The sequence below is a fragment of the Bombus fervidus genome, chromosome 14 (genome assembly GCF_041682495.2).
Source record: "Bombus fervidus isolate BK054 chromosome 14, iyBomFerv1, whole genome shotgun sequence".
NCBI lineage: Eukaryota > Metazoa > Arthropoda > Insecta > Hymenoptera > Apidae > Bombus > Bombus fervidus.
This window is the reverse complement of record NC_091530.1, coordinates 2297817-2322887: the sequence shown is the minus strand read 5'-3', so window position 1 is coordinate 2322887 and position 25071 is coordinate 2297817. Positions and strand designations below refer to the sequence as shown.

The following is a 25071-nucleotide window of genomic DNA, read 5'->3' as shown; positions in this document are numbered from 1 at the left end:
TTACTCGTACGTACACTGACAATGAAAACCACTGCGCGTATACGAAGAATTTCGTTCGAACTTACCGCGCATCTGTTGCTCCAATCGAAACGCACGCACTGGCAATGGCAGCGCACTCTTTCGGTCGACGTTGCCGTCCGCGAGAAGACGCCACTTGTACCGCTACAAGCGTCGACGAAAGTTGAACCGTTCGAAACGCGGTAAACGATTCGCTCGTCGAAATTACCAGAAGATCGCGAGATCGTGTTCATCGTCGACCTCGTTGTCGTCGATGTTTCGTACGATGATACGCACCTCGGGTCGTATTCGGCGTCGCGACGTACCGGTGTCTCGACCATCGTGTCTCGCGCAGTACGTTGATCTTTGCTTTCTAAATCGTTTTCCCGGCTAACGAGAGTTTCACCGATGTAAATCGTTTGCACGTTCCCATCGCGGACTCGTCCACGGACTAAACACGCGCGATATCCGTTCGTCGCGTGTGTTTTATTCTGTCTTACGCGAAATCAGTTTTCGTTTAAAATACGGTGATATGGTGCTCGAAAGACGTGAATCTGCGCGCGCGCCATTGCTGCTAGCTGCCGAATAAAAGGATCGCGCGCGCAACGCGGCAACTCCGAAGGGAACGACCAGTCGGTGAACATGGTTATGTTCACCGATTATGTATTATTTTTATCTGGAACGTTCGACTGCGTCTCGAACTCAACGTACGAAGCCGAATCGTGGTAAGTGAGCTGGTATTTCTTCCATTTCTGATACAGTATGCAATGAAAACGTTGTCAAGTTTACGAATATAACTCATTTATTTCGTTCGTACTCGATGCGTGCCAGAACATCTCTATGCTATAGTCGATACAAATTGGCTAAGGCTTTGGACTATCTCCGGTATATTAGCGACTCTTTCGCGAGACGTTGACGATTATGTCGATATAGTCGAACTCGTAGACGCGTATACGTGTCGCTGCGCGTATGCGTGCGCACGTGTCTATACTCGAACTATGTACAATTTGGACGCGTAACATAAACGAATAGGAAAAATAGTAGTAGTAGTAGGATGCGAGAGAGAAGTAATAACAAAATGTAGAGGAGGTAATAAAGACGCGAGACAATGGAAGAAAGGTCTAGAAATCGCGGTGGGAACACGTCCCGCGAAGAATCGACTCGCTGTTTCGCGAGCCTGGTCCGGGGTATTTATGTACAGTCGACGACGTCTCGTCGAGATCGAACATCTAATCGTAAAAACGTGGACGTTTATATACATACGAAGAAAAGAGAGAAACGACGACGACGACGACGAGGAGGAGAAGGGGAGGCGGAGCAGCGTGAAAGAAAGGATGGAAAGTAGGAGTGGTATCGCGGTTTTACGCGATGTCGGCTTAAATCTACGAATATCGAGGATTTAACGAATGCCGGGGACGTAGACGATATGCCGCGAGCCTGCTCATCGGCCGAAATACTGCACGGTGCTTGGGAATCGTCCGAGCTCGATAGGATTCGCGATCGGATGAGGAGAGGGAAGGAAGACGTCGTGTACTCGCGAGGACGAAGGAGGGCGATCGTCGACGGGACGCGGGTGTACAGTAGTTGTACGATGGTGCGCGATGCGTTTGCTCGTCTGCGGTGCGAATCGATCGGTTCGTCGCGGCTAACAAACGCGGTGACTAGCTGAGAATTTCGCGGAGCGATCGCTCGCGAATCCGGCAAACGCGGACAGAGACCGAGAGGAGAAGAGGCGCGAACGATCGTTTCCTCGCGATCGGGACGTCGATCGCCTCGGATACCTTTCTCTCTCTTTCTCTCTCTCTCTCTCTCTCTCTCTCTCTCTTTATCTTTCTTTTTCTCGAGACTACTAGGTTCGACGCTCGAGAGAAAGGACAAGGAGGGGACGTACGCATGGATCAAGGAAAACGTGGACCGAGAGATGGGCCAGATCCCGAGAACTGGTCCCAACCGGTTCGACATCTGGTCGATTTTCGCCAATGCGGCAATTGAATGCCCAGCCTTTTGCACTCGTGCGCGTATGCGGTGAACGATTCGCAGTAGCAATTCTCGGTCGGGCATTCGCACATGTCCTGTAGACAAGCCTTGTAGTACATGGTCGGGTTCACCTTCTTGTGACAAGCGTCAAAGATCTGCGACCTCAGCCTGTTGCATAACCTGCGCGACACACGTCCGTGTTATTACATTTGCCGGCTACTGTCGGACGCGCAGAATTCAAATAGCCAAAGAGAGATAGATGGAACGTCACCGTACCTGTGATCTTTCCGTCCTCTGCAACGTTTGGCCCGATCCGGGCTCACGCTCGGCTTTGGCCTGACGCAGCTCTTTTTGGCCCCCACTAGCCAAGATTGACCGAACGGTTGAGGATCTTGCAACAGTTTGCCCCTTCGATTGGTAAAGTCGTCCTTTGGTAGGGAATTGAAGTTGCCGCAGAGACCGCAGAGCCGTCCCCTGTACGAAGTCGGCGCCGATACTTCCAGGAAACTGATCCCATCCCACAGAACCTTGATTCCGATCTGCGTGCTCACGATTATGCTGTCCGTCGTGCGATTCACGTCCAGCCGGTTCGCCATGCGAAACGGTATCTCCACCTTCTTCCCGTTTACCTTCACTCGCATCTTCTGCCCGAGATTCACCTTCAAATCGCCTACCTACGAGACCACACAACGCCGGATAGAGAGACTCGAGACGAGAGTGAGCTCGATCGATCGATCGGCGCGTACACCTCCGTCGCTCACCTTGATCGCGATCGTCTTCGTCCATGCGGAGAATCTGGTCGACCTGGCGTCGTTCGTCACTCGAACGCTGAACGTGTGCCCCGAGCAATCGCTGGCTAGCTGGTACTTGCAAGATCCCTTGAAGCTATAAAACTTTCCATCGAACGTACGATAGTGCGGATCCCCGAAAACGGTGCACACTCCGTCACCTGCGAACAACGAACGTGCGAGAGACGTGAAGGATCGCGACGACGTCTGAACGCTTGGCGGCGGTGGTGGCGGTGCGCTTACTTTCCACGCAACGAGGACAGCATTGGCCCTCCGGATGTTCCAATCTGGAGTTTGGGGGGCAGGGCAAATCCAACGGTGGACACATCGGCATCGCGCAGCGTACTTTACCTTGCATGCAGGCGCATGCCTTGCACGAGTCAAGCTTCCAACTTTCGCCATCCTGCCTAGGACAAAACAGAACCTTTAATAAATCTTTGAACGAGATCGCGTTCGGTGAACGACGAGCAGCGGATCGATCGAACGACGATGGTTGCACTTCTCGATCGGAATAAATACTCGCCCCGTAAGTTTTGCCGGCGTAGGTGCAGGATCGTCGAACCTCCTCGACCTCGGAACACTGGGGACAGCAACGACCGGGAACAGCGATCTGATGTTCGGCCAGACAGTCGTGTACCGGGCAGGTTTCTCGAACGCAGGAGACGGTGGAATTCGAGCAGCTGCACCGCGTACACTGATCCAGGTAGAACTGATTGCCGGAATTGTAGATGCCCGTTCCCAGCATGCACGCGCCTTTCGGCGGCGACAAGTATCTTCGACTGCCTGTTGACAACGACGTGCGTGCAAGGCAACATCGACCGGAGAACCGCGCGTATCGTTCCGTCTAACAAACTTGGCCTACCTTTGCAACGTGGACAACATTCTCCGGAATCGTGAACGATCTTCGAGCCGGGACAATGTAGCACCGGGCAGGCCTGTTTCGCGCACGTTAATCGACCGGCAGCGTTGCATCTGCAAGTAACGCAGGGATCTTCTGTGGTGGTCACCGATCTGTCTGCCGTCACTAGCTGTCCGTTTACGTTGCATCCTACGAAAGAAGCGATCGAAGAAGCAGTCCAACACACGGAACGGTCACCGATCCAACTTGCCGACGTACTTACCTGCGCACACCGGGCAGCATTGGCCGGCCGCGGCCGGAATAGGATTCGCGCAAGGCGTATAGCAGTGTAGTCGAGACTCCGTGATCACTCCGGCTTTGCAAGTGAAGATTCTACATGGATCGTTCTCCTCGATCCATTCCGTCTCGGATTCATGATGGACTCCATTCCGCATACAACCTTGGGCCGATCGAATCGATTAAACTTTCGAAAGGCGAAGAAGCGACGAAGAACGCGTCGATTAATTTCGCAGCGGCAAAATCGGGGCTCGTGCCGAGCGCATTTAACAGAGACGAGAGAAGAGCAGGAGAGAAAGAAGAAGAAGAAGAAGAAGAAGAAGAGGAAACGGACGATAAGAAATCCTCTGGCCTCGATCGAGCAAAGAGTCAGTCCGTGGAGCAACGCAACGCGACGGTTGCCGGTGTAAACAGGCGATCGCGATGCCCAAGTTGCTCGGGTTTATCGGCGTATCAACGCGACGTATCGACGAACAGAAGCGCCTTTGTGCCCTAGGAACAATGCTCCGCCCCGGACATTCCACTCGCGTCGAAACTCACACGCTCTCTCGCTCTTTCTCTCTTTTACTCCGTATGCAATCTATTTCTCCGAGTGCTGTGCACTCTCCGGCTACTCGAACAAGCCACGTCGACCCGTACAACGAAATTAGACCGAGTGGAACGTCCATTTCCGCTTACCTTTACACCTGTGACAGCACTCTTCCTCGCGTGGTTCCAACAACGTGTAGCAACCCTCGATGCTGGGGCACTGCTGTTTCCTACACTCGACGAAACCATTCTGCGAAACAGAAGAAACAGCGGATCGTTTAGCGGTAGATGAAAATCGCACGGCGATTCGATTCGATGCCCAAGGTCCGAGATCTCGCCTGCAGCCGCGCGACTATCGTCCAACTCCGGCGTAATTATTTCTTATCGCGCCGCCTATAATTAAACCTTTGTGGTTTATCTGCCGGTTGGATTACGTAAAGCTATTTAACGCGCGGGTCACGGATGGTCTCGTAGCGAGAAGGTCGAGACACTCGAAAATAATAGAGATTATCTGCGATGAAAGCATCAGACGAGAGTAACGTTGTCGATCGCGAATCCAAGACTCGATCGATCCATCCATCGGTCCATTCGGATCGAGCACGAACCGAACGTATCGAGAGAGTCGTCGTCGTCGCCGGCCGTTAACATCTCGTTAACATCGCGTTCTCGCCAACGATCGCCGCTTATTTGGAAGAATTTCTGCGTCCGATAGGTTCGGATAAACGCGAACGAATTGCGAACGTGGCATCGCCTTAAAGATTCTCGTAACGCGCTGTCCTCGCGGAAGCCTGTCGTCCTCGTTTACCTTGCACAAACAGTTGAAACATCTGGTATTCGGGATCTTGTCCACGGTGAAATCTTCTCCTTCGATGTCGCATGTTTCTCGGCTTCCTGTAAGCAAAGGCCGTGAACGGCGAATAACAATGCGAACGGTGCGACGCGATCGGTACGCGTCGCGGTCGCCCGATATCGATTACGAGTGCCGATAAATCCGACGTCTGATCGCTGCGCTGCGCCACATCGTACCGCGATCGAACGACGCTCGTTTCGAGAATCGACCTTCGCCGTTGTTCCACGCTTCCTCGTCGCTCGCGTCGCCAGTGTACCAAACGAGTATCAGAGCGACGCGCTCGGTGATCGCGGTCGTTGAGCGGCGCTCGGCGTCGCGTCGTCACGGTCGATCGGAATCTCGAATCTCCGTCGTTCTTTCTTACTTACGTGATACACAGCTATCGATATCCAGTGGGATCGATCGTGCGCGCATCGAAGGTCAAATATCTATGGGAGGTCGACGGTTCGGCCGGCCTTTCCCCAGCCGCGTTGTGTTAGGTCAGCGAAGCCATCGTCGCAACGTCCCTCTCGGTTTCCTCGCGCACATATTCCTGCACACTTTAAACAACCTTCCTTTAACATCGTGCGCCCCTAACCTGTTCGCGGTTCGCACGGCGATCTATTCGCGAGCGATGAACGCGCATCGCGTTGTCTACAGCGCTTTTCCAACGCGAACACGACTCCCGACGCTGTTTCTTACGCTCTTTTCACGCTTGCACCGGCCTTCCGTCGCCGCGCGTTCTCCGTTCCATTTCGTTCGATTCGTCTCGCGCTGTTCCAATTTCGGGGCGCGATAATTCGACATCGCGCTCTATTGCTAGTCTCCCCATCGCGCTTCCGTTCGAATTTCCACTGCGTGGAAAGTGGAAAGAAGCAGAGAAATCCGTTCCGTCCTGCTGGTAAATCACGCGTTTCTTCTTCCCTTTTCGGTTGTTTTCTTTTTGTTTTTTCTCAAGTGCGCAGGAATGCGTGCGAGAAAGAACGCGGCGGCGTTGGCGTTCGCGCCGTCCGTTTCCTTCGCGTTCTCTTTCTCCTCCCCCTCCCCCCAACTGGCAGTGTCCTCCCCGCGGTCTCTCCTCTCTCCTCTCTCTCTCTCTCTCTCTCTCTTTCTGTCTCTCGTTTTTCCTTTCGCCGGTTGTTTCTCTTGTTCTCAGCCGCGCGCGCGTCTAGTTCCGTTTGGCGAGAAAGCCGCGGACGCGACGACGAAACGAGAAAACGCGAGAAACGTTGGACGGGCAAACGCGTATCGGTGAAAAAAGGAGAAAGATCAACGGAATTTTCTTCGGTCTTGCTCTCTTTCGAATATTCTGTTTTCGGGCGTTTCGACAAGCATCGTAGACGATGAGACGAGAGACGGTTAGAAATGGAAAGCGAGAGAAAGAAAGGGAACGGTGGCGAGAAGAGGAAAGAAAAAGGAGGAAAAGAGAGAGATTCGATTCGACCCAGCTACGAAACGAAGATGGAAACGGACGGACGAACGAGAAGGCTGTTTCGATGGATTCGATCGAAAGTCAAGGCAAACGCGCGGGCGTTCGTTCCTGCGCGATTACGCAACTCGACTCGTCTCGGGCAATCGGTGGAATTTCTCGTCTACCGTGGAGTAACGCGGACGGCTGTACCGTCATTCTGAAATGGTCGGGAGACCTGTTTTCCCGCGAGTCGTGATTCCACCCGACCACTTGCGGTGCAAATAGACCGGTAGATAATGGAGACGGACTAAGAATAGAGCCTTTAAAACCCGTTAATAGAGCGTGACCCGCCTCGCGTTCGCGTTCGTTACACTGACTTTCGATCGCGATGGCGATCGCGATCGCGGTCGGATCGTTACCGCGAATCCGCGAATCGAGCGACACCGCCGCGCCGTTTGTCACAGCGAACTCACCTATTATGCTTTCCGAAGCGCCGCACCGACCGATCGGCGAAACGAAAGCCAGGGCCAGAACTAGGATCAACGTTTTCAACGGCGATCGTCTCGTCCTCATCGTCGACATCGATATCGTTCCGCTGTGCGCGTCGCCTTCGCTTCGGTCTTCCCCTTCGCCGCCGATCACGACGATTTACTAGAAAAGAGAAAGCAAAAGCTACCGTCAGTGATTGTCGCGTTTCTGGCCAGGGCGACGTTCCACGATCTCCTCGCATTTCGCCAGCAACGACCATCGAAATCGGAGAAACGGACTCGACGAATGCATTTACGGGAAAAAGCGCGCCGGACTGGCGCGCGAATTCGGATCAAGGCTGTGGATAGCGGCGCGCCCCGCCGTGTCCAGTAACCCCCGGAACGCGTCGCTTCGCCTCGCTTCGCATCGCCTCCTCTCCCCTCGCCGCGCCTCGCGAACACAAACGGAAAGAAAAGAAAGGAACGATCGATCGAGAGCGGTTGTTGAGAACGAGTTGCACGATGGTAGAGAGAAACGCGCTCGCCATCGTCTATCCAACGATTGTTGTCGTAACCTTCCGGCCGTCGGTATATTTGCGCTAGATCTTCGTATATTTTCACGAGTCACACGCACAACCTACGGAATCTTTCTTCGGAAATCCATAACAGCCGGTTCCGTAGTAGTTCCGAGAAACGCGTAGTTACGGCCGACCGACTCGCGTCCTCCGTGCAAGCGCGCCGATTCTCGCGAAACGATCGCTCATCTACTGGCGGCTACCACGCGGCCGCTGGATGATCAGCCGCCTGATTCACGGGGGTCGCGCACCATGCGACGCGGTGCCGTACGCGCGCCTCCTTCTCGGATGCCGTCCTCGCTTCGTCCGGGGGCGAGCGTTGCCGACCGAGATTTGCATAGAATCTCGCGCGGCGACGCGACGCCTTCTCCTACGACTGGGAAAAATGCGGCCAAACCTACGATCGATCGCCGCGCGCCACGCCGTTGCCTTCGAAGCTTAGAAAGTCGAGCGAAATTTTTCCGTCCTCGGTGACACTCGCGATCGCTTCCAACGCCATTTCCATCGAACGCACGCCCGTCTCTTTGTCTTCCCTTTTTCTCCGAATTCTTACTCGCTGCGCCGTTTCTCTCTTCCCCGCGTCCCGCATTCCCTCGCATCCTAATGGACGAGACGAGTTTCCTTTATCTCCGATTTAGAAACAGAGGATAACACCTGGTCGGGACGGTTCGGTCGAGTTCACGGAGATAGGCTGACACGAGGATAAACCGCTAAGGATAAACGAGCGAGCAACAGGTATTTGGTCGGGCTGTCGCGTCCCTCGGACCAAAGCTTCCTTCTCGAACGCGATCCTCCAGATTAGAACACACCTTCTTGCCCGATCGAGAACCGACGTTCCAACGTCAACGAGAAGCGCACGCGGCCAGTGTACGCGTCGCGCGATTGCGTGAAAACTTATTTCGATTACCTACGTTCGCGTTACGTAAACGACTGTTTCCTCGAAACTGTTTTCGCGCGAAAAATCATGATCCGCGAGACTCGGTCTCACCAGAGATTGTCCGAAAGAGGCGCGTTATCGTGCAACGTGCCGGTACGTTGCGCGCCGTTCTACCTCGTTTTTTCCTTCGGACGTTCCCCGTGCATCGCGCGAGACGCGAACCCACTTGGCTCGAAAATTGAAACGCGCGTTCGTCTTTTTGTAAATAAGGTACGATCGTCGATCAGCGAGCGTCGAGTACGGTCGGACAGCCGTGCAGGAGAGGACGAAAGGAAGGTAAAGAGGAAGAAGGAGAAAGGAAAAGAGAAGAGGAGGTCGACTTTGCTTCGGATCTTCGTTCTAGAAAAACGCGCGAGATCGTTGGCCGGACGATCGTGTTACGCGCGGCGTACGACGAAACAACGACGACGGCGTTCCAGGGAAAAACGCGGATGAGCGAATCGTTCACGGAACGAGCGGCTGCGCGAAGACACCCACGACTCGATCGCGACAACGTGCACGAGATGCGATCCGTACGAAAGCGAAGAGACAAAACAGCGGGTCCGACGATGGAAGACGAAGGAGCGCGCGATCGACGATGCGCGGTGTTCTTACACGATCGGCGAAGAGGCCGGCTCTCGGCAAGTAACTGGAGGTAAGTGGCACGAGCTGTCGCGTGCAAGCACGCCGTGGCGGAACGACAACAACGGAACAGGTGCGTGGAACGAGAAGGGCTAGCGCGCGATCGGGCCGCGCGTGCGTCGGTATGCGAGCACCTTGAACGCGCGAGCTGGCCTGCCTCTCTACCTTGTTGCTCGTTGTTTTACGCGTCGGTGCCGGTCGAAGGTAACCGCCAGGGCAAAACAGGGAAATGGGAAGAAAGAAGGAAATCGAAACGGCGGGAACGGGGAAAACGAAAAGGAGAAGGAAAGAAAAGAGAAGAAAAGGAAAGACGGACGGGAGAAGGGGAACGAGCCGGCGAGTCTTGGACGATCACGATCAGCGGGACAAAGCGGATCGCGTCACTGGCGACATCTAGCACCGTGTACTGGGCTGTCAGATGGCTACGCGCCGCCTTCGATCCTGTATCGTGCGCGACCGTTCTCTTCCTCCTCTTCTTCTCTTTAACCCTCCTCGATCGAGCGCAAATTCCACGCGCCACCACTCGTTCAATTTCGAATAATCGTTCGCGAGCTGGACCGATCGATCGTTCGATTCCGTGCACAAACGTCGCGGCTACGTCCTCGACGTTGACCCGCGTTACAGGTGTTTGCCGTTTCGTCGCATCGAACGTTTCGTTGTTCGCGTCGCGTTCGTAGGATCGCGAAACCGGCACGCGCAAACGTATCGCTCGGCAAACCGTCGAGTTGCACGCGTCGAAGAATACGAAGGAACGAAAAATTCGATGAAATCGGAACGAATCGACTTACCGGAACCGTCGACGTCGACTCGGTCGAAGTATCGCCACGCACCCGTGACACTCGGCGCCGACGCGTCGACGAGGCTACTGTCCGTTGGCCGCGATAAATCGAGACTTGGTACATTTGACGAGCGGGAAAGCCCGAGACGTGTTCGAAACGACGCGCGCTCTCTCTTTCTCTCTCTCTCTCTCTCTCTCTCTCTTTCTCTCTTTCTCTCTGTGGAATCCCTGCAGCAGCACTCTTTCGATTAACTTTCGCGTTTGTGCTCGCAACCGCGTACAAAACCGCGCGCGCGCGCGGTGCGTCACAAACGAAAACCACCGTTCGAAGAATCGAACCGCGCTACTGCGTTCGCGGGGCAACCTCGACTACCAACTACCGACGATTCCGCGTCAGCTGCTCGCCGCAGCTGCACTAAAGTTCCGTTGCGACTTCCACCACCGTGGATCGTTCGAGCGTGTAACGACTAACGAGGCTCCGTAGCTGCGTGTTGGACTAGCCAGAGCGGAGGTACAGCGGGGAGAGGCGACTGGAAATGGCCGAGAGTGGTGGCTACGTCGGAGATGGTCGTCGGGCCAGCGGCGGAGGTGACGGTGTGGTGGCGGTGGCGGTGGCGGTGGTGGCGGTGGTGGAGGAGGTGGCGGCAGAGTAGCAGCGCGGGAAGCTGGAGGAACAAGAGCTTGGAAATCGGGAGAAGGAGGAGAAGAAGGAGGAGAAGGAGGAAGAGGAGGAGGCAGTTGCCTCCGATAGAGAGTGGGTTCGCTCGGAGAACCGGTGAAGAGAACAGCGGAGGAGAAACTGCGAGCGAGGTTTCGACAAAGAGGGGGAGAACGTTCCAACTCGGCCTCTCTCTCCTCTCTTTCTCTCTCTCTCTCTCTCTCTCTCTCTCTCTCGGAGGTATGGGTTAGGAGTTAGGACATCGGCGATTCGATTACCCGATAGTTTGACAATTTTTGTAGAAAACGCGATATCCGTCCGATTTCTATGGATTCGGGACGAGTGGACGAGCGTCTCGTACGACGACTACCGATCTCGAGAAGCATTCTCCGACGTAGCACACGGCGGCAACTCGTTCGATCGTGGTCGCGTTCGCGACTGGTCATACACCAGCGATAAGATAGACGACGGCAGCGGTCGACCGGATTGCGCGAATCGGTGCTGAGAAAGGTAGAAGGAAGACCGATCCGCGAGACGAGGCGAGAGAAGGAAGAAAGACGAAGGAGAAAAAGTTTGGTCGCGTCTCGGAGCACGAACGAGTAGCTACACACCGGCAACGAAACGTACGTTTTATCTTAGGGGCCGGTGGCGAGAAGAGAGGAGAGAGGAGAGAGGAGAGAGGAAGAGAAGAGAGGCTATCACGCGCGTCCCTATTCGATCGGAATGCTGGAAAATGCCGATTCCTCGGCGCGGCCTACGACGACTCGAGACGACTCGTCCGACCCCCAACTCCGAACGACGACCGACTACGCTGACTCGATGGACCTCCGTTCCCGGTTCTTGGCCGGCCGCGTATTCTTTTCGGTCGGTGCTCGTCAACGGCAATCCGTCTTCGAAATCCGGCCATTCTATCGACGGTGTTCCAATTCGATAATCGTATCGGCTGCGCGCATTCAATAATACGGCGTTTTTACGAGATATCCGGGAGCGGAATATCGAGGATTTCGCGCAAACAGCCTGCTCGCCGACCCGATCGATCCGCGAGCATTAACCTCGATACCATTAACGAGTTTACGATCGATTCGACCCGATGCGAAAGAAACGACGCGCTAGGTATGCACCTCTTCCTTTCTTGTTCCGCGGCAGCTTAGCGAGGACGAAGAGCGGCTGCGATCCTCTCATCGCCTCCCTCTCTTTCCTTCTTTGCTCTCTTCTCTACCGCGTCCCGACGATGTGGAGTATTCCGCGAGCGGACCTTCGTAACGAGAAGTACTACCTACCTTGTTAGCTTTGTTCGTGGAAGCGCGCCCTTGCAACGAGCCACCGTAAGAAAGCTAGACTAGAAGCTTCGTTGCACGCGACTCGTCGTTAAATTCCACTTGGCCAACGCTGAACGTACGAACAACGTTCGCGTTTCGTTACCTCGCGACATCGCGGTTAGACGCGCGTGTCTCTCGGAAAAAACGCGGAATTAATACTCGATCGCGCTATCTGCGATCATTGACGCACGCGCGACCAAGACGAAGGAGGAATCGAAGAACGAAAAACAGAGGAAAGCAGATTGGACGGGACAGCGTCCAGAGGGAAATGGACGAAGGAAAGACGACCGCGAAACGATCCTGTTTGTAACGAGCGGAACGTCAAACTGCAACCGCGTCATTCGCTTTTGCTTTCTTTCGCGTAACGAGTGCAAGGTCGTGCGAAAACCTCGCTCGGCACAGTCCTCCGACCGAGTATCGCCTCACGACCGTTACGCAGAAATTTCGCCTACTACGTAGGACGCGGGACTCCTCCGATGACGCGAGGACCGCTCGTTGCAACGCGAGGGGACGAGCACGAAGCCAAAGAGTACCGTTGCTCCGCGATATCTCCTCTTCCACTCGGACCTTACGTTCATTTTTCTCCACGTAACGGACAGCGTTCGAATCTGTTTCGACTTAGCGTCGGGTTCGTTACACGATATTGCTCCGTTGTTGACGCGTTGTCGGTTGCCGCGCGCGTGGCAGTCGCCACGGCTCGTATCCGGTAAGCGCAACGCTTCGCTCGAGCTGCGCCGTGATCCACTCGACAATAACAACACGTATCGTATCGTATCGTATCGTTTCGTATCGTATCGCATCGTATCGTATAATATCGTAAGGCGTCACAGGGGATCGGATCGGATCGGATCGGATCGAGTGAAACTCGGATTAACTCGTGCAAGCACATACGTACGTATTGCACATTCGAAGTACGTAACGTGGGACATGCTGGCGGCAAGGTCGTTTAGGGATATCGCTCGCACGCGAGCCAAACATCTTTCGCGACCTGAAAAGGCAAACCTCGGCCAACGAGTTCGCTTTCGATTCACCGGTCGACCGTTGCTCAACGTTCGCCCGACTTTGGCCGATTTTCTCATCTCGCCGAGTGGCCCTTCCTCGCATCTTCCTCCGAAGCTTATCGCGAGAAAGAAACCACGCCGCGAAAAGACGTGCCAGCCGCGCGCCATAAACGATCGATCGAGAGCATTTGTTTGAATTAGCAAAATAAACGAGCGGCAAACGCTGAACAGACGTTCGCGTGGGAAGCGCCGTTTTCGAAATATCGTAGGCAGCGTCGCGGTCCGCTCGACTACGCGACCACGCGCGGACCGCGAAACGCGAACCATGCGACTCATCTTTCTTCCATCGTAACATTCCGATTCGCGGGATCAACGAAAAGAAACGATTCCTCGAACAGATTCCAGTCGCGAAATTTATTTTCTCTTGCGATTCTACGACGCGACGACGTTGCCCGATACGCGCGCGCGTTACACTACCGGCTATTTTCGGCGAATCAAGCGTACGCAGCCTTCACGCGCGTAACTATCGCGCGATGTTCGCCGAGCGTTACTCGAAAAACAAAGCCGCGCGCTCTCCTTCGCCACGCTTTTCCTTTCCAACGGATAGCAAGAGTACACGTTGAAGTACGTTCGACTGTGCCACAGTCGCAACCCTACGACTCGACCGGAAGCTCGAGTTTTCCGATTCTCGGAAAAACGGACGGTAAATTTGCGGAAGTCGAAGAACCCTGTCGTTACTGCGGCATTTCCTTATCTTTCGGCTCGTCCCTATCTTTCCGCTCGATCGGGACGATTTTCGTCGAATCTTTGAAACTATCAGCCACTCGATCTTCCATTAGGATAATTTACGAGTCCATCGAGCGAAACGTTGCGCGCTGCTTTCTCTCGACCCAGGCCGCCGGACGACCTTCTTGGACCGCGCGAAACTTTGAAACACGCGATTAACGTAAAAAGAAATTGCAAGGTGAGGTACGCGTTGTAACATCGTCAGGTAGACCGTAGACGAAAAGCAAGACGCAAACGCATCCTCGGCTGGTTAGGTTGCAGTTAGGTCGAGAACGTTGAAACAGGATGGACGGCACGGCTGGCCCGCTCAGGGATATCGACCACCGAAAGAGAGGCAATAGGTATTTAGGGTAGGAGTCGAGAACCGAGGTAATTGGTCGGAACAAGAGCCCTGTGAAAGAATTCTAACCGCGCGCTCCCCTTGCCGCCGTTTAGTCGGTTCGGCCGCCTCGTTATCCCTGATTACCGCTCTCACGGAGATTCCGATCCTCTTCGAAAGAACTCCATTGGTGGTCCCAGGGGGGTTCGAGAATTTAGCGAGGTGGTCCGCTTTTAAATCATGCGCCGTGCCGACGAGTCTTTCTCTCTCTCTCTCCCTCTCTGTCTCTTTCATTCTGCGGCGAAACGTCGCTCGACCCCGATAACCGTGGCACGGCGTGGCGCGAAATTCAAAGCGGGCAACGTTCTTTCCGAAGCAGGTTTTCGAGGTCGCCACGCTCGCGACGCAATCTCGAGCGTGAAAAAGGAAGAAGGTTGCGGCGTACGATTCGCGCGTAATCTTGATCGCGTTTCCGGAAACGACCGTATCCTGCTTTAGCCTGGCCGAGCAGAAGGCGGAGAGAGAGAGCAGAGGTAGGAGGAGGAGATGGAGGAGAAGGAGGATCGCGAAGCGGCAAGAGAACGGGTGTGGAAGGCACGCGAGCGCGCGGGATGCCTAGGCAGAGGGGAAGTCGGAGGAACTCGAGCCGACCGACCGTTCTCGGTCGTCCTGGCGAGGAGGCGAAGAGGCAAAGAGGCAGGTTTTATCGGTATATGGTAAGCTAATTAGCGGCGTTCGCAATCAATCGCTTCCGGAGGCGGTAACGAGTCGTCCGTCCTGCATCGACCGCGAACCAACGTGCTCGCCGAATTTTCCGTATCGCCATAGCGTTTGCGTATAGAAACGCGTTCCTTTTTTCTTTTTTTTTTTTTTTTTAAGGCGACCAAAATAAGCGATCGATCGATCGGTATCGCGTGGCCGTCGTAATCGTGAATTACCGTGTAAGAAAGAAGTCTTAATCGCATCGCGCGTCGGATCGTTCTTTCTTCCGAGAAGGTCGTCGATTGCCAACTCTCGGACGAGTTTCCGCGTAATCCCCACGGCGCACAGAGAACAGAGACACCGCGCACGTATTACCGTTCTTCCTCTGTTCTCGACGAACACCATCGGCAGCTAAGAAACGAAAGACGACGCAACGACTGGCGATGAAAAGGAGCAACGGTGAAATAACAGAATTGCGATGATTCTCGACTGTTCGTGACTACCGGTACGAACCGAACGACGCGACGCGACTACACGACAGGGAGAAGGCGAAGCGGAAAGGTTCGCGAATCTATTTGTCGCTCGATGTCTCATCGAGGATGCGGTCTTTCCTCTAACGCGTCGCTTCCGACCGCGAACGTTCGTTCCTCGAAACGGCCTCGAACAAAAGCTCGGTTATCGCGATAAAACGCGTCCGCGCTTGTCGCCACATACGAAACGTATCGCCGTCGTCGTTGTTCCGAACCGTTTGACGATCAAACTCGTTCGAAACGAACGTTCGTCGACCATGCAAAAGATTTATCGTGGAATGCGGTGCACGCGAGGTCCGATCGCGTTTTATCGCCGATGCGTCGGTGCGTGTAGCTATCGGAAAATCATCGAACAAAACGTGCATTGTCATCGAATTCCGAGACGAAATGACGAATCTTTCGACTCGCGCGATTCCTTCGTTAACTAACGAGTCGGGAAAGCAGAATCACGGCGCCAGAATGAATCATCGTGGCGTAGCTTGGCGATTCAAGCAACGCGTTTCGTCGAGTTTTATCCACTTCTCGAGGATCGCGAATCGCTGGCCATGAAATCGCGCGAGCAGAGTCGTAATAGGAGCGATCGATCGAGCGAAAAGTTTCCACGCCAGCGTCTCGATCACCTGTTCCAATTAATCCAACGACCAGCTTGCCAAAACGCATTTTTCAAGCCGGTTCGACGTATCGGAGAAGTATCGCAGGAGGACGAACGAAAATAAGCAGGAGGAGAGCTACTAAGCAGACTCGACGTTGCCGCCGTTCAGCTCGATCTCCGCGATGTCGGATTCCCTGGAGCCTTCGAGTCGTCGAATCGCCTGCACCAGCCGCGTCTTCAACTTGTTCACCTCCTTGTTGGACGCGATGGGGGTGAGCGCGTTCCACGTCGACGACGATCGAGTCTCCGAGGTTCCAGACTTTTTCAAAACGGATTTCAGCAGAGCGACCAGAGCCGCGTCGGCGATTTCTTCCCAGTCCTGTTTTCACACGCGAAGCTTCGTTATGTCCGAATGAATCGTGCGAAGGTCGACGTTGTCGACGTTGCGTATGACGTTACTTACGAAACGATCGGACGGACGTGGTTCGAACCCGATCGCTGCCCGCAGCGCTTCGTATTTGTCGTTGGTCGCGTTCGATCGTACCAGCAACAACAACAACTCGACGCTGCATCGAAGCTCGTGGCCGGTCCGTTCTCGTTCCTAAGACAATTCATTTGTTTAATTTGCTTATTTACTTATTTAATACTTTGACTGCCACGTTGGTCGTTGGTTACGGGTGCGCTTCAACTTCTTACAATTGTAAAAATTGTATGAAAATTGACAGTTAGAGCATTTTGAATATAACCGATAAATAGAAGATACTTTGAAGGAAAAAGTGCCCCATTACAACGATTAAACATTTTTATTAGAACATCGATAAAAAAGAATGAGGACAAATCTTGCACCGGTGCGCACTGTGTTTGCACCCATACCTTTGAGGGGTAATCTACGAATATTATTATAAACACAGCTTGGAAAATAATCGTAAATGCTGCTTTATAATCGTATAATTGAAGTTAGAAGCGTGCTCATACCTTATTGTTATATATAGAATGAGTAAATACCGTTTACTAATATCTTCTATACGTTTCAACGATATATTCTGCACGTTTTGCTTACGACGAAATAACAAATGCGAATGATGCGTTGAAATAAACGAAACCTTGTTATAATATACCGTTATTAACTGTTACGGTGGTCACCAGTGATCACCAATAAGATAAACGTTCCATGGGGGAAGAACGTTGTCTTACAATTTATTATTATTTTGCCATTGTATGCTTTGGATAATAAAAATACTCCCGTGGCGTCCTCAGCGAAACGTGCGATTTCGACGTGGCAGTCAAAATGTTAACAAGCGAGAGAACCTTTAGTATAACGTAAAACATAGTAACAGCTGATGGTGTCAGATAGGCTACTGTAATAACAATAAGACCACCACCATTTGCAATCTTTGTAAAAAATATGTAAGCGGAAAATGCGCGCAGAAGAAAGTTTACATTTGTATTTTATTTATTCTATTACGCTTATTATTATATTATTATATTATACTTCTTATATCTATCAATGGAAATTTATTTTAATGTTCTTGTTACCAAAGATTCTGGTACTGAATATTCTTCATTATTGTACTTATTGTTATTATATAGTTTTTATGATCTCAGAACGTGGAATTTCTTTTGTAAGTTAACGATAGATCAATAAATGTAAAAATATTCTACTATTCACAGTCATTTTGGTAGAGGTACTGACTTTGGTAGAGATAGTTACGTCTCAAATGCCGACAGTTCCAGTGTTAACAGCTGATCAAACTTGGTTTTAATAGCAATAGTACCTGAGCGAAAAGTATTAGTAAAAGTAATAACTTCAAGTGACGCACACTGTGCACACAAACGAGAAGTCTCGTACAACGATTACCTCGCTTTGCTTTTGTAAATCGCTGGCTAACAGCTGCTGCGATGCGTACACGAGTAGCGTGGAATTCTTAATCGATGTCTGGGACATTCGAAGCGATTTCTTCCTACTTTATGAATGAAACGTTAAAAACATGCTACCGTTTAATATCTCGAGATATCGCGTTATGCGTTTCACGCGGAAGAAAACGCTACTTGATTTCGCCTACTCTATAAATGACGCAGCAGTGGACAAACAAGGAACTACAACCGCTTTAGACGTTACTTTTTCATTCTCGTTATCTTTTGCTGACCGTATTAATTAACCATGTAAGAAAAACAACGCCTTAATATCATTGAGTGTCGTTACACGACACGAATTTCACCTTTAACTTCTCTGATAAAAAATGCATAATTTTTTCAAGTCATAAAATACTTTTATGGTTAATAAAAAATTTAGAAAAACACGTTTTGTAAGTATCTTTTTAATAATTACGTCGCGTGCAATAAATTTTGAAATACAAAATACACAATAAAGAAACTACAACCGTTTTAGACGTTACGTATTCATTCTCGTTATCTTTTGCTGACAGTATTAATTAACCGTATTAATTATGTAAGAAAAACAACGCCTTAAAATCATTGAGTGTCGTCGTTACACGACACGAATTTCAAAAAATTTTTCACCCTTAACTTCTCTGACAAAAAATGCATAATTTTTTCAAGTCCTAAAATAATTTCATGGTTAATGAAAAATTTAGAAAAACACGTTTTGCAAGTACCTTTTTAACAATTACGTCGCGTGCAATAAATCTTGAAATAAAAAAAATACAATAAAGCTTTAGACGTTACTTTTTCATTCTCGTTATCTTTTGCTGACAATATTAATTAATCGTATTAATTATGTAAGAATAACAACACCTTAAAATCATCGAGTGTCGTCGTTACACGACACGAATTTCACCTTTAACTTGTCTAATAAAAAATGCATAATTTTTCCAAGTCCTAAAATAATTTCATGGTTAATAAAAAATTTAGAAAAACACGTTTTGCAAGTACCTTTTTAACAATTACGTCGCGTGCAATAAATCTTGAAATACAAAAGATACACAATAATACGTTCCAGTCCGAACAGTATCTTGTCTTTTTTTCTTATTTTCGATTACCAAGAAGTTGCGTTCATTTCTCGAACAATAACTCGGAAATACGAGAAAATCATGTAAATTTGAAAACCTAGAAAATTTGGCCTCTGTTCGAATTCGCGTTCACGATTACACCGGAACAAAATCTCTCTGTAAACGAAAGTTCGCTATTAATATAGAACTCACTTTTTCATGCTTTTTATCGCAAACGGAAGTATTCTAAAATATACAAAATATGTAGATTTTCTGGACCGGAGCTTCTAATTTTAATAGACCGAAGGGCTAAACAGTTGTGACGCACGCCGTGCCGAAATCGCACACAGGATAAACTGTACGGTACTTGACGCTCTGCCCGAGTCATACCCAGGATAAACTGTTAAGGGATTAAAATACTTTACCCGTCTCTAGTTATACCATACTTCGAATACGCATCTGGTATATGGAATCCAGCACGGTCGAATCGCGTGAAATTGCTCGAAAGTATGCAACAGAAATTTCTAGTATAAGCAAAAACTTGCCATAAGTATGAAAATATTCTTATCGCTTTGAACATGCTCACGCTCGATCAACGTGGCACCATACAGGATCTGACTTTAGTTTTAGAAATTCTCAACCAATTCGTTCACCATGCAGAAATTCTCATGCTTTTTAAATTATATGCTCAAATTATATGCCCATGTGGTCATCGTTAACGCTAGAACTACCGATAGTTAACACGAAGCTATTTCTACCAAAGAGTAGAATGAAGAGTAGAAAGTAACAATAGAATATTTGTATATTTATTGATTTGTTACTTTCTTACACAAGCGATTCCATGTTATGTAGTACACTTTTCGTACTATTAATCCATCTGGGACCATCATCCCTAAACGAGGGTCGACACGTTTATAAAATTGTAGAACCAGTCGTTTTCAGTCGGTGTGGCGTTTCTAGTATTAGCATCTAGCGATCGATCCGGAATTTTCCTGATAACTGATATCGTCGCATCGAATGATACGCGGTGATAATTTGAAAAACGTGTGACAAGTTGTAGAAAACGAGGAAACTGGTTAATTGGGTAAACGTGTAACGTTCTATTTAGTAGCCCACGAGAAGGTTTAATGCAATTGGCAAAAAGCTCCACTTTCCTGCACTAACCTGCGATGTGCGGGAACACCAGCACGGGAGAGGATTAAAGTTGTTCGAAAGTAGATTATCAATATAAAATGTTTTATCGAGATCTTACTCAATTTCGTTATTGACAATTGACTGACGGATATGAAGTTGTTCGGTTGACAGGTGATGATTCTCCGGTAGATAACTGACTCTTCCAAAGACGAACGCTAATTAATTTACTCGATAACCAAACGGTAAATATTCTCAAACTCAAACTCGAACTCCCAACTACTGCCGACTTCTCTGAATCGCTACATTTATACCCGTCGGAGATGAAAGAACGTCAGAGTCTTTCTTTTGAAAATGTTTAACGTTTGTTCAACTGTCGATTTTGTTTACAATTTAAATCATCATAATATTATTATAAGATGAGTTTTCGCAAGATATAGCGGCTTTAATTGCTTTTCACTTCAAATATTGTAAACACGGTTTCCAATAAACGTTTCAATTATCTTGGTTTAAAAGAATTTATCAATTTTACTTTCGCGCGGGTCGCGGGACGTGACATACGGCACCCTTTTATTTGAGAAATACCAGTCATTTTTGCTGCTTTGGTAAAAATAGCCTTGATACGAAATTATTTTCAGTTTGAATAGACAAAAAAGAAAATAAAATTCATTATATTATTCTTTTACTTATCGTTGCGAAAGTCGTTACATCATTACGGAAAAAGATATAACGTGAAGCAGGAATTTTAAAATAAAATTGTAAAAACAGTCGATTTGGCTGGTTCTAGTGTTAAAGGAAGGCAACTTTACCATATCGCTCCATACCGAAGTAACTTTGGTAACTTCGGTTGTATCGATAGATTTTGCTCGATCGTGAACTGTCTTAACGAGATCGTCTTTTTCAACTTTTTCCATCCGCAAATCCGTAAATTCCTTTAAGGTATCTTAGATGAAATTGCAAAAATCGCCGCTTATATTTTTCTTTAAATTAACTCCAACTTCCGCTACCGAGCGACGCATGCTCGTTAAACGAAATAAGCAAAAAATGAATAAACTTACCGCTCGCGCTTGCGCGAGTTGCTCGAGAAGCGCGAAGATCGTGTCACAAGTGGAATCGAAGAGGAACGGCAGTCCGGTATCGGGTAGAGATCGCTCGTTTCTTTCCCTCACGGCTCGCAGCATTTTTCTTTCCACGTTTCTCAGCTGACTCGTCAGCAGGCCGATCTCGTTCTACCCTCCACAATGAACACGAGGCATAGTTTCGACGATTCGATGGAAGACGACGTTGGTCGGTTGCCTGCGTACTTACCGTTATTCTGTTAATTTTTTGTCGTGCGGCAAAGTGATCGTCTATCCGCTGATGCACCAACCGAATATGATTTTGTCCTATGGTGGTCCCGACACTTTCCTCGTTTTTGCTCCTCGATCTGTCAATCAGTCGAGAAACGACCAAGGTCGACGATAATCCGTCGTTGGACTGTACCCGATATCGATTTCCGGCATGGCCGGAAACGACGGTGACCGTGTGGCCAGAATTCAGGTATCGCAAACCCAGAGCGTTCCATCCTTGTCTTTGTGACTGATCCACGCTGAATTCTGAACAGACAACGTTCGCGTTGCTGAGGATCGATAGCGTTAACGCGCAAGAATTTTGGAGACCGATGAATTGGCCGTTTTCAATTTTCGGACGAGTCGAGGAAGAAAAGGAAGCGATAAGAAGAAAGCCACGGCGAAAAGGGGGGACGAAGTGCGCCGCGAGGCAAATAAACGACAGATTCAGTCCGTCGATCGATGGAACAGAATTTAAGACGCGTTTACCGGGGAACAGCTGGGTGAAGGTGAGCGAAGGAGCGCCGCTCTTGATCACGGTGACGAAGGAGGCCGAGCTTTCAGGCGGGCAGCTTCTCAACATCGTCTTCAGGGGCAATTGGCTGGTTCTTCGCACCGATCTTAAGACACCTGCGTCCGTTCGATAAGTCACGGTCGCTCTAATTTCCGAGGAGATCGCCGGCAAATCCCCGTCCACGTACACCCGGGTCTTCGTCACGTGTCGCTCGCCTGGAAGTTGAGAATTCGGCTGACGTAAAACGTCTGGGGTCTGGTGTGTCGCCTCAGCGATTCCCGGGCACCCCTCGATCGCAAGAGGGACGGTCATCGTGGAGGCTTTGGTCGATTGGAGTCCGACACTACCACGCCGCTCTTCCCCCTAGAAGCGGCGGGTGTCCGTGCGGATCTCCTCGCAGAAAAAAGAAAATGTAAAACGTTTCCGAGTTCGCTTACAGAGATTCGGAAGAGCGTAGAAATCGTCGGCGACGACCAGAGGTTTGAATACGTCGACGCAGACCTGGACGTCGCTGAGAATCGCGTACGAGGACAACTCTATGGTGACGCTGCAGATCGGTTGTAGCTGCGGCTCCACCTCGCTGTCCGAACGATGATCCGACGAATTCGAATCCAACGATACGTTTATCGATACTATGAGCTCGGCGTCCACTCCTGCGTCGCTGGTGCGATCCTCTGTCGAACGATCTTCGTTCAATGTTACTGCGATCGCACGAAACGCGTGGCAGTAGAGCCGTATACGCGCGCATGGTCTCACCGGAATCCTTGCTCTTCCTCGAGAGAACTCGCAGTTCCGACAATTCCTGTTCCGCTGCCGTGTAATCGTAACCCCGCGGATGAAGCGGCGGTGCGACGAATAAACTCGGCTCCGAACCTAGATAGCAGGCTTCCAGTCGACCATCCGCCGACAAAACTACGATCACGCCCTGCAGGTGCTGTAAACATCGCGAGCCACGACAGTTGTCGCCAAACGTAACCGTGAAACGCAAAGAGCGCAGCCCTGTTTTGCGATAAGCCAAACTCGTCTTGGCTTGTTTCGGCCCAGCTCGGACTCACCTCCAATTGAACTCTGGCAACGGCAACCGGCGCGAAAGGCAGTTGGGCCGACCATTTCAACGTGCTACCCTCGTAAATCATGAGAGTGCTTGTGTCGGCGATTACGAGCACCATCAACTTCCCGTCCGGTTCTGAAAGCATCGTCGTCATAGAGCCGGATCAGAGCGTCTGTGTTTTCCATTGGGCCGATAACGCACGAATCGACCTCAACCATCCAGCTAATTACCGATAACGTAAGCTCGAAAGCAGAGCGGCTTGTACTCCAGCCTCTTGGCGTACTTGACCGACGTACAATTGTCTTTTAGACAGTACAGATGTTTCTCGCCGAGAACCACTATGCCAACCTCGAAGCTACTCAAAGTGACAGCCTCGATGCCGAGAACCGCTTCGCCGATGTTGTACGTCCAATCTGGCTCGAGGCTCGTGGCATTGGCGCGCCGATGCTGCGCGTCGCGCTCCTCCGCGCCGTTCGCGCTCTCCGAGACTCGTTCGCTGCTTCTCGACCACTCCGCCATACTTTGGTACCTACGCAATGGCAAGGCAACCCACGCCATATATCTCACTTACTTACTTACTTATTTAATTACGCGTTACGCTCGAGTCGCCACCGCGACACCGAGTTTTATTAGCGGCCGTGGTCGAGCGGACGACGAGGCGACAACGCATCGAGCAAGCACGTGCCTGTGACACTCGAGATACCAGGAGGAGCTGGCAGCGACGAACAGATCGTAGCGCGGAACGTAAATGATCGGCTCGGCCAACAACCGATTCCTCGTCACCTGGCTGAACGCGAACATCTCCTGCTCGTAGAAGAGAAGCGTCCCGTCCAGACATTGAACGCAGAGAAAGTCTCTGCCGCGAACGCCGCCGAACGGTCCTACCGTCAACGATGCCGGAAATCTCGGCAGCGGGTGCTCGTAAGCGATCTTCAGTTCGCACCGATCTCCTGTCGACCAAACGCGATCGTGTAAACTTAATAGGAAACTGGGGAATCAGCCGTGAGAGAAACGAAGAAAGGATCGCGCGACTGCCCGATACCATCCGTCCGCCGAATATTCGACGTGCACGACTTTACGCCCGGAGGCGTGTTCTTTCGCCGTGTTGCGTCTCTCGTGAAAGCTGTTCCCCGCTCTCGTCTCGCCGAGAACGAAGAACGTGCGCGATCGTCGCGATCTTTTCCAACGCGTTTCGCCGTCGTCGCTTTCCAGACGATTGCGAAACGCGCGCGAGGAACAACGAAGGAGAGGACTAGAGGGGAATTTGTACTATCGGCAGACAAACCGTATTCGGTGGATTGATCGACCAGGGCCACGTTGTAAACGGTCAACTTTGACGGCGTCAATACCGCCAAACATAAATCTTGCGAGCCTCTGCAACCAACGATCGTCGTGAACCTCTCGTAATTCGCAACGTTTCGTCGACGTTTTCGACGGCCGATACTCACGAGACGAACTTGCCCGCTTTCATATCCACGATGCAATCGTCCAATCGAGTCTCGATCATTAAATCCGTGGACTTGTAGTTGGTCGGTGATTTCGTTTCGTCCACCCATCGCGACGACGGACTGTACATCCTTAGGTAACCGTCGTGACTTCCCACCACCACGATATCTTGTCTCTCCTTTCCGAACAACGGCGCTGCCAATAAGCTGTGCTTATCGAATGTTTCGTTCGCACCGCACCTCGTTCGCCACCACTCTTTCGTCTTGAACAACGACATCGCTGTCTACGCGCTCGAGGACCAACGAAAATGTTTACTATCTTGCCTCGCGTTTCTCTTTTCTACCCTCTATCGGCGTTACTATGGAGCCACTGCTTCAAAACACCGCGTTCGAGCGGACTTTGTTACGTAACTTAAGTCGACCGACGTGGTTCGATCGCCGCACTCGCCTGCGTCGCTAGCCCATTCCACGCTGTCGCCCGACGATCGATCGATCGACCGTTTCGATAACTTTTCCGTGAGAAGGATCGAACGTTTGGATCCTTACGTTTCTTCTCTGTATTCCTTTTTCTTTTCTCAGTTCGGTGACTCGATCGTTCGTACGCATCTCGCTCGACGATCGAATCGAATTTGGCGCCGCGGGTTCGTTAGTTATCCGCGAGGCCGCTAGACGGCGAGACTTACCGGTAGACGCGCGCAGCCCAA

General features: G+C 50.8%; 2 protein-coding genes and 1 long non-coding RNA gene across 5 annotated transcripts; 1 reads left to right on the top strand and 2 right to left on the bottom strand.

The window, feature by feature from the left end:
- The first annotated feature begins 49 nt into the window (after positions 1-49).
- Positions 50-16729, top strand: LOC139994090 (uncharacterized). Of its 3 annotated transcripts, none has more exons than XR_011801552.1 (2): positions 50-722; positions 14506-16729. It is a non-coding gene; the product is annotated as an uncharacterized lncRNA (long non-coding RNA). The 3 variants fall into 3 exon arrangements; XR_011801550.1 differs by lacking the exon at positions 50-722 and adding an exon at positions 7316-9278; XR_011801551.1 differs by lacking the exon at positions 50-722 and adding an exon at positions 7316-9278 and having other exon boundaries at positions 14503-16729.
- Cv-2 (crosveinless 2-secreting protein) lies at positions 782-5785 on the bottom strand. Its single transcript, XM_072016390.1, has 10 exons — positions 5644-5785; positions 5231-5316; positions 4576-4675; positions 3884-4060; positions 3625-3810; positions 3286-3545; positions 3006-3165; positions 2736-2923; positions 2251-2648; positions 782-2154 (listed from the first exon to the last, which is right to left on the bottom strand). Exons 1-10 carry the CDS (start codon positions 5687-5689, stop codon positions 1896-1898), a joined length of 1860 nt encoding a protein of 619 aa, XP_071872491.1. The 5' UTR covers positions 5690-5785; the 3' UTR covers positions 782-1895.
- LOC139994079 (protein PTHB1-like) lies at positions 16090-24869 on the bottom strand. Its single transcript, XM_072016384.1, has 12 exons — positions 24371-24869; positions 24208-24296; positions 23608-23872; positions 23153-23451; positions 22927-23057; positions 22628-22805; positions 22309-22545; positions 21847-22086; positions 21338-21624; positions 21088-21258; positions 16414-16551; positions 16090-16329 (listed from the first exon to the last, which is right to left on the bottom strand). The coding sequence occupies exons 1-12, from the start codon at positions 24643-24645 to the stop codon at positions 16090-16092; spliced, it is 2550 nt and encodes an 849-aa protein (XP_071872485.1). The 5' UTR covers positions 24646-24869.
- Positions 24870-25071: the final 202 nt, after the last annotated feature.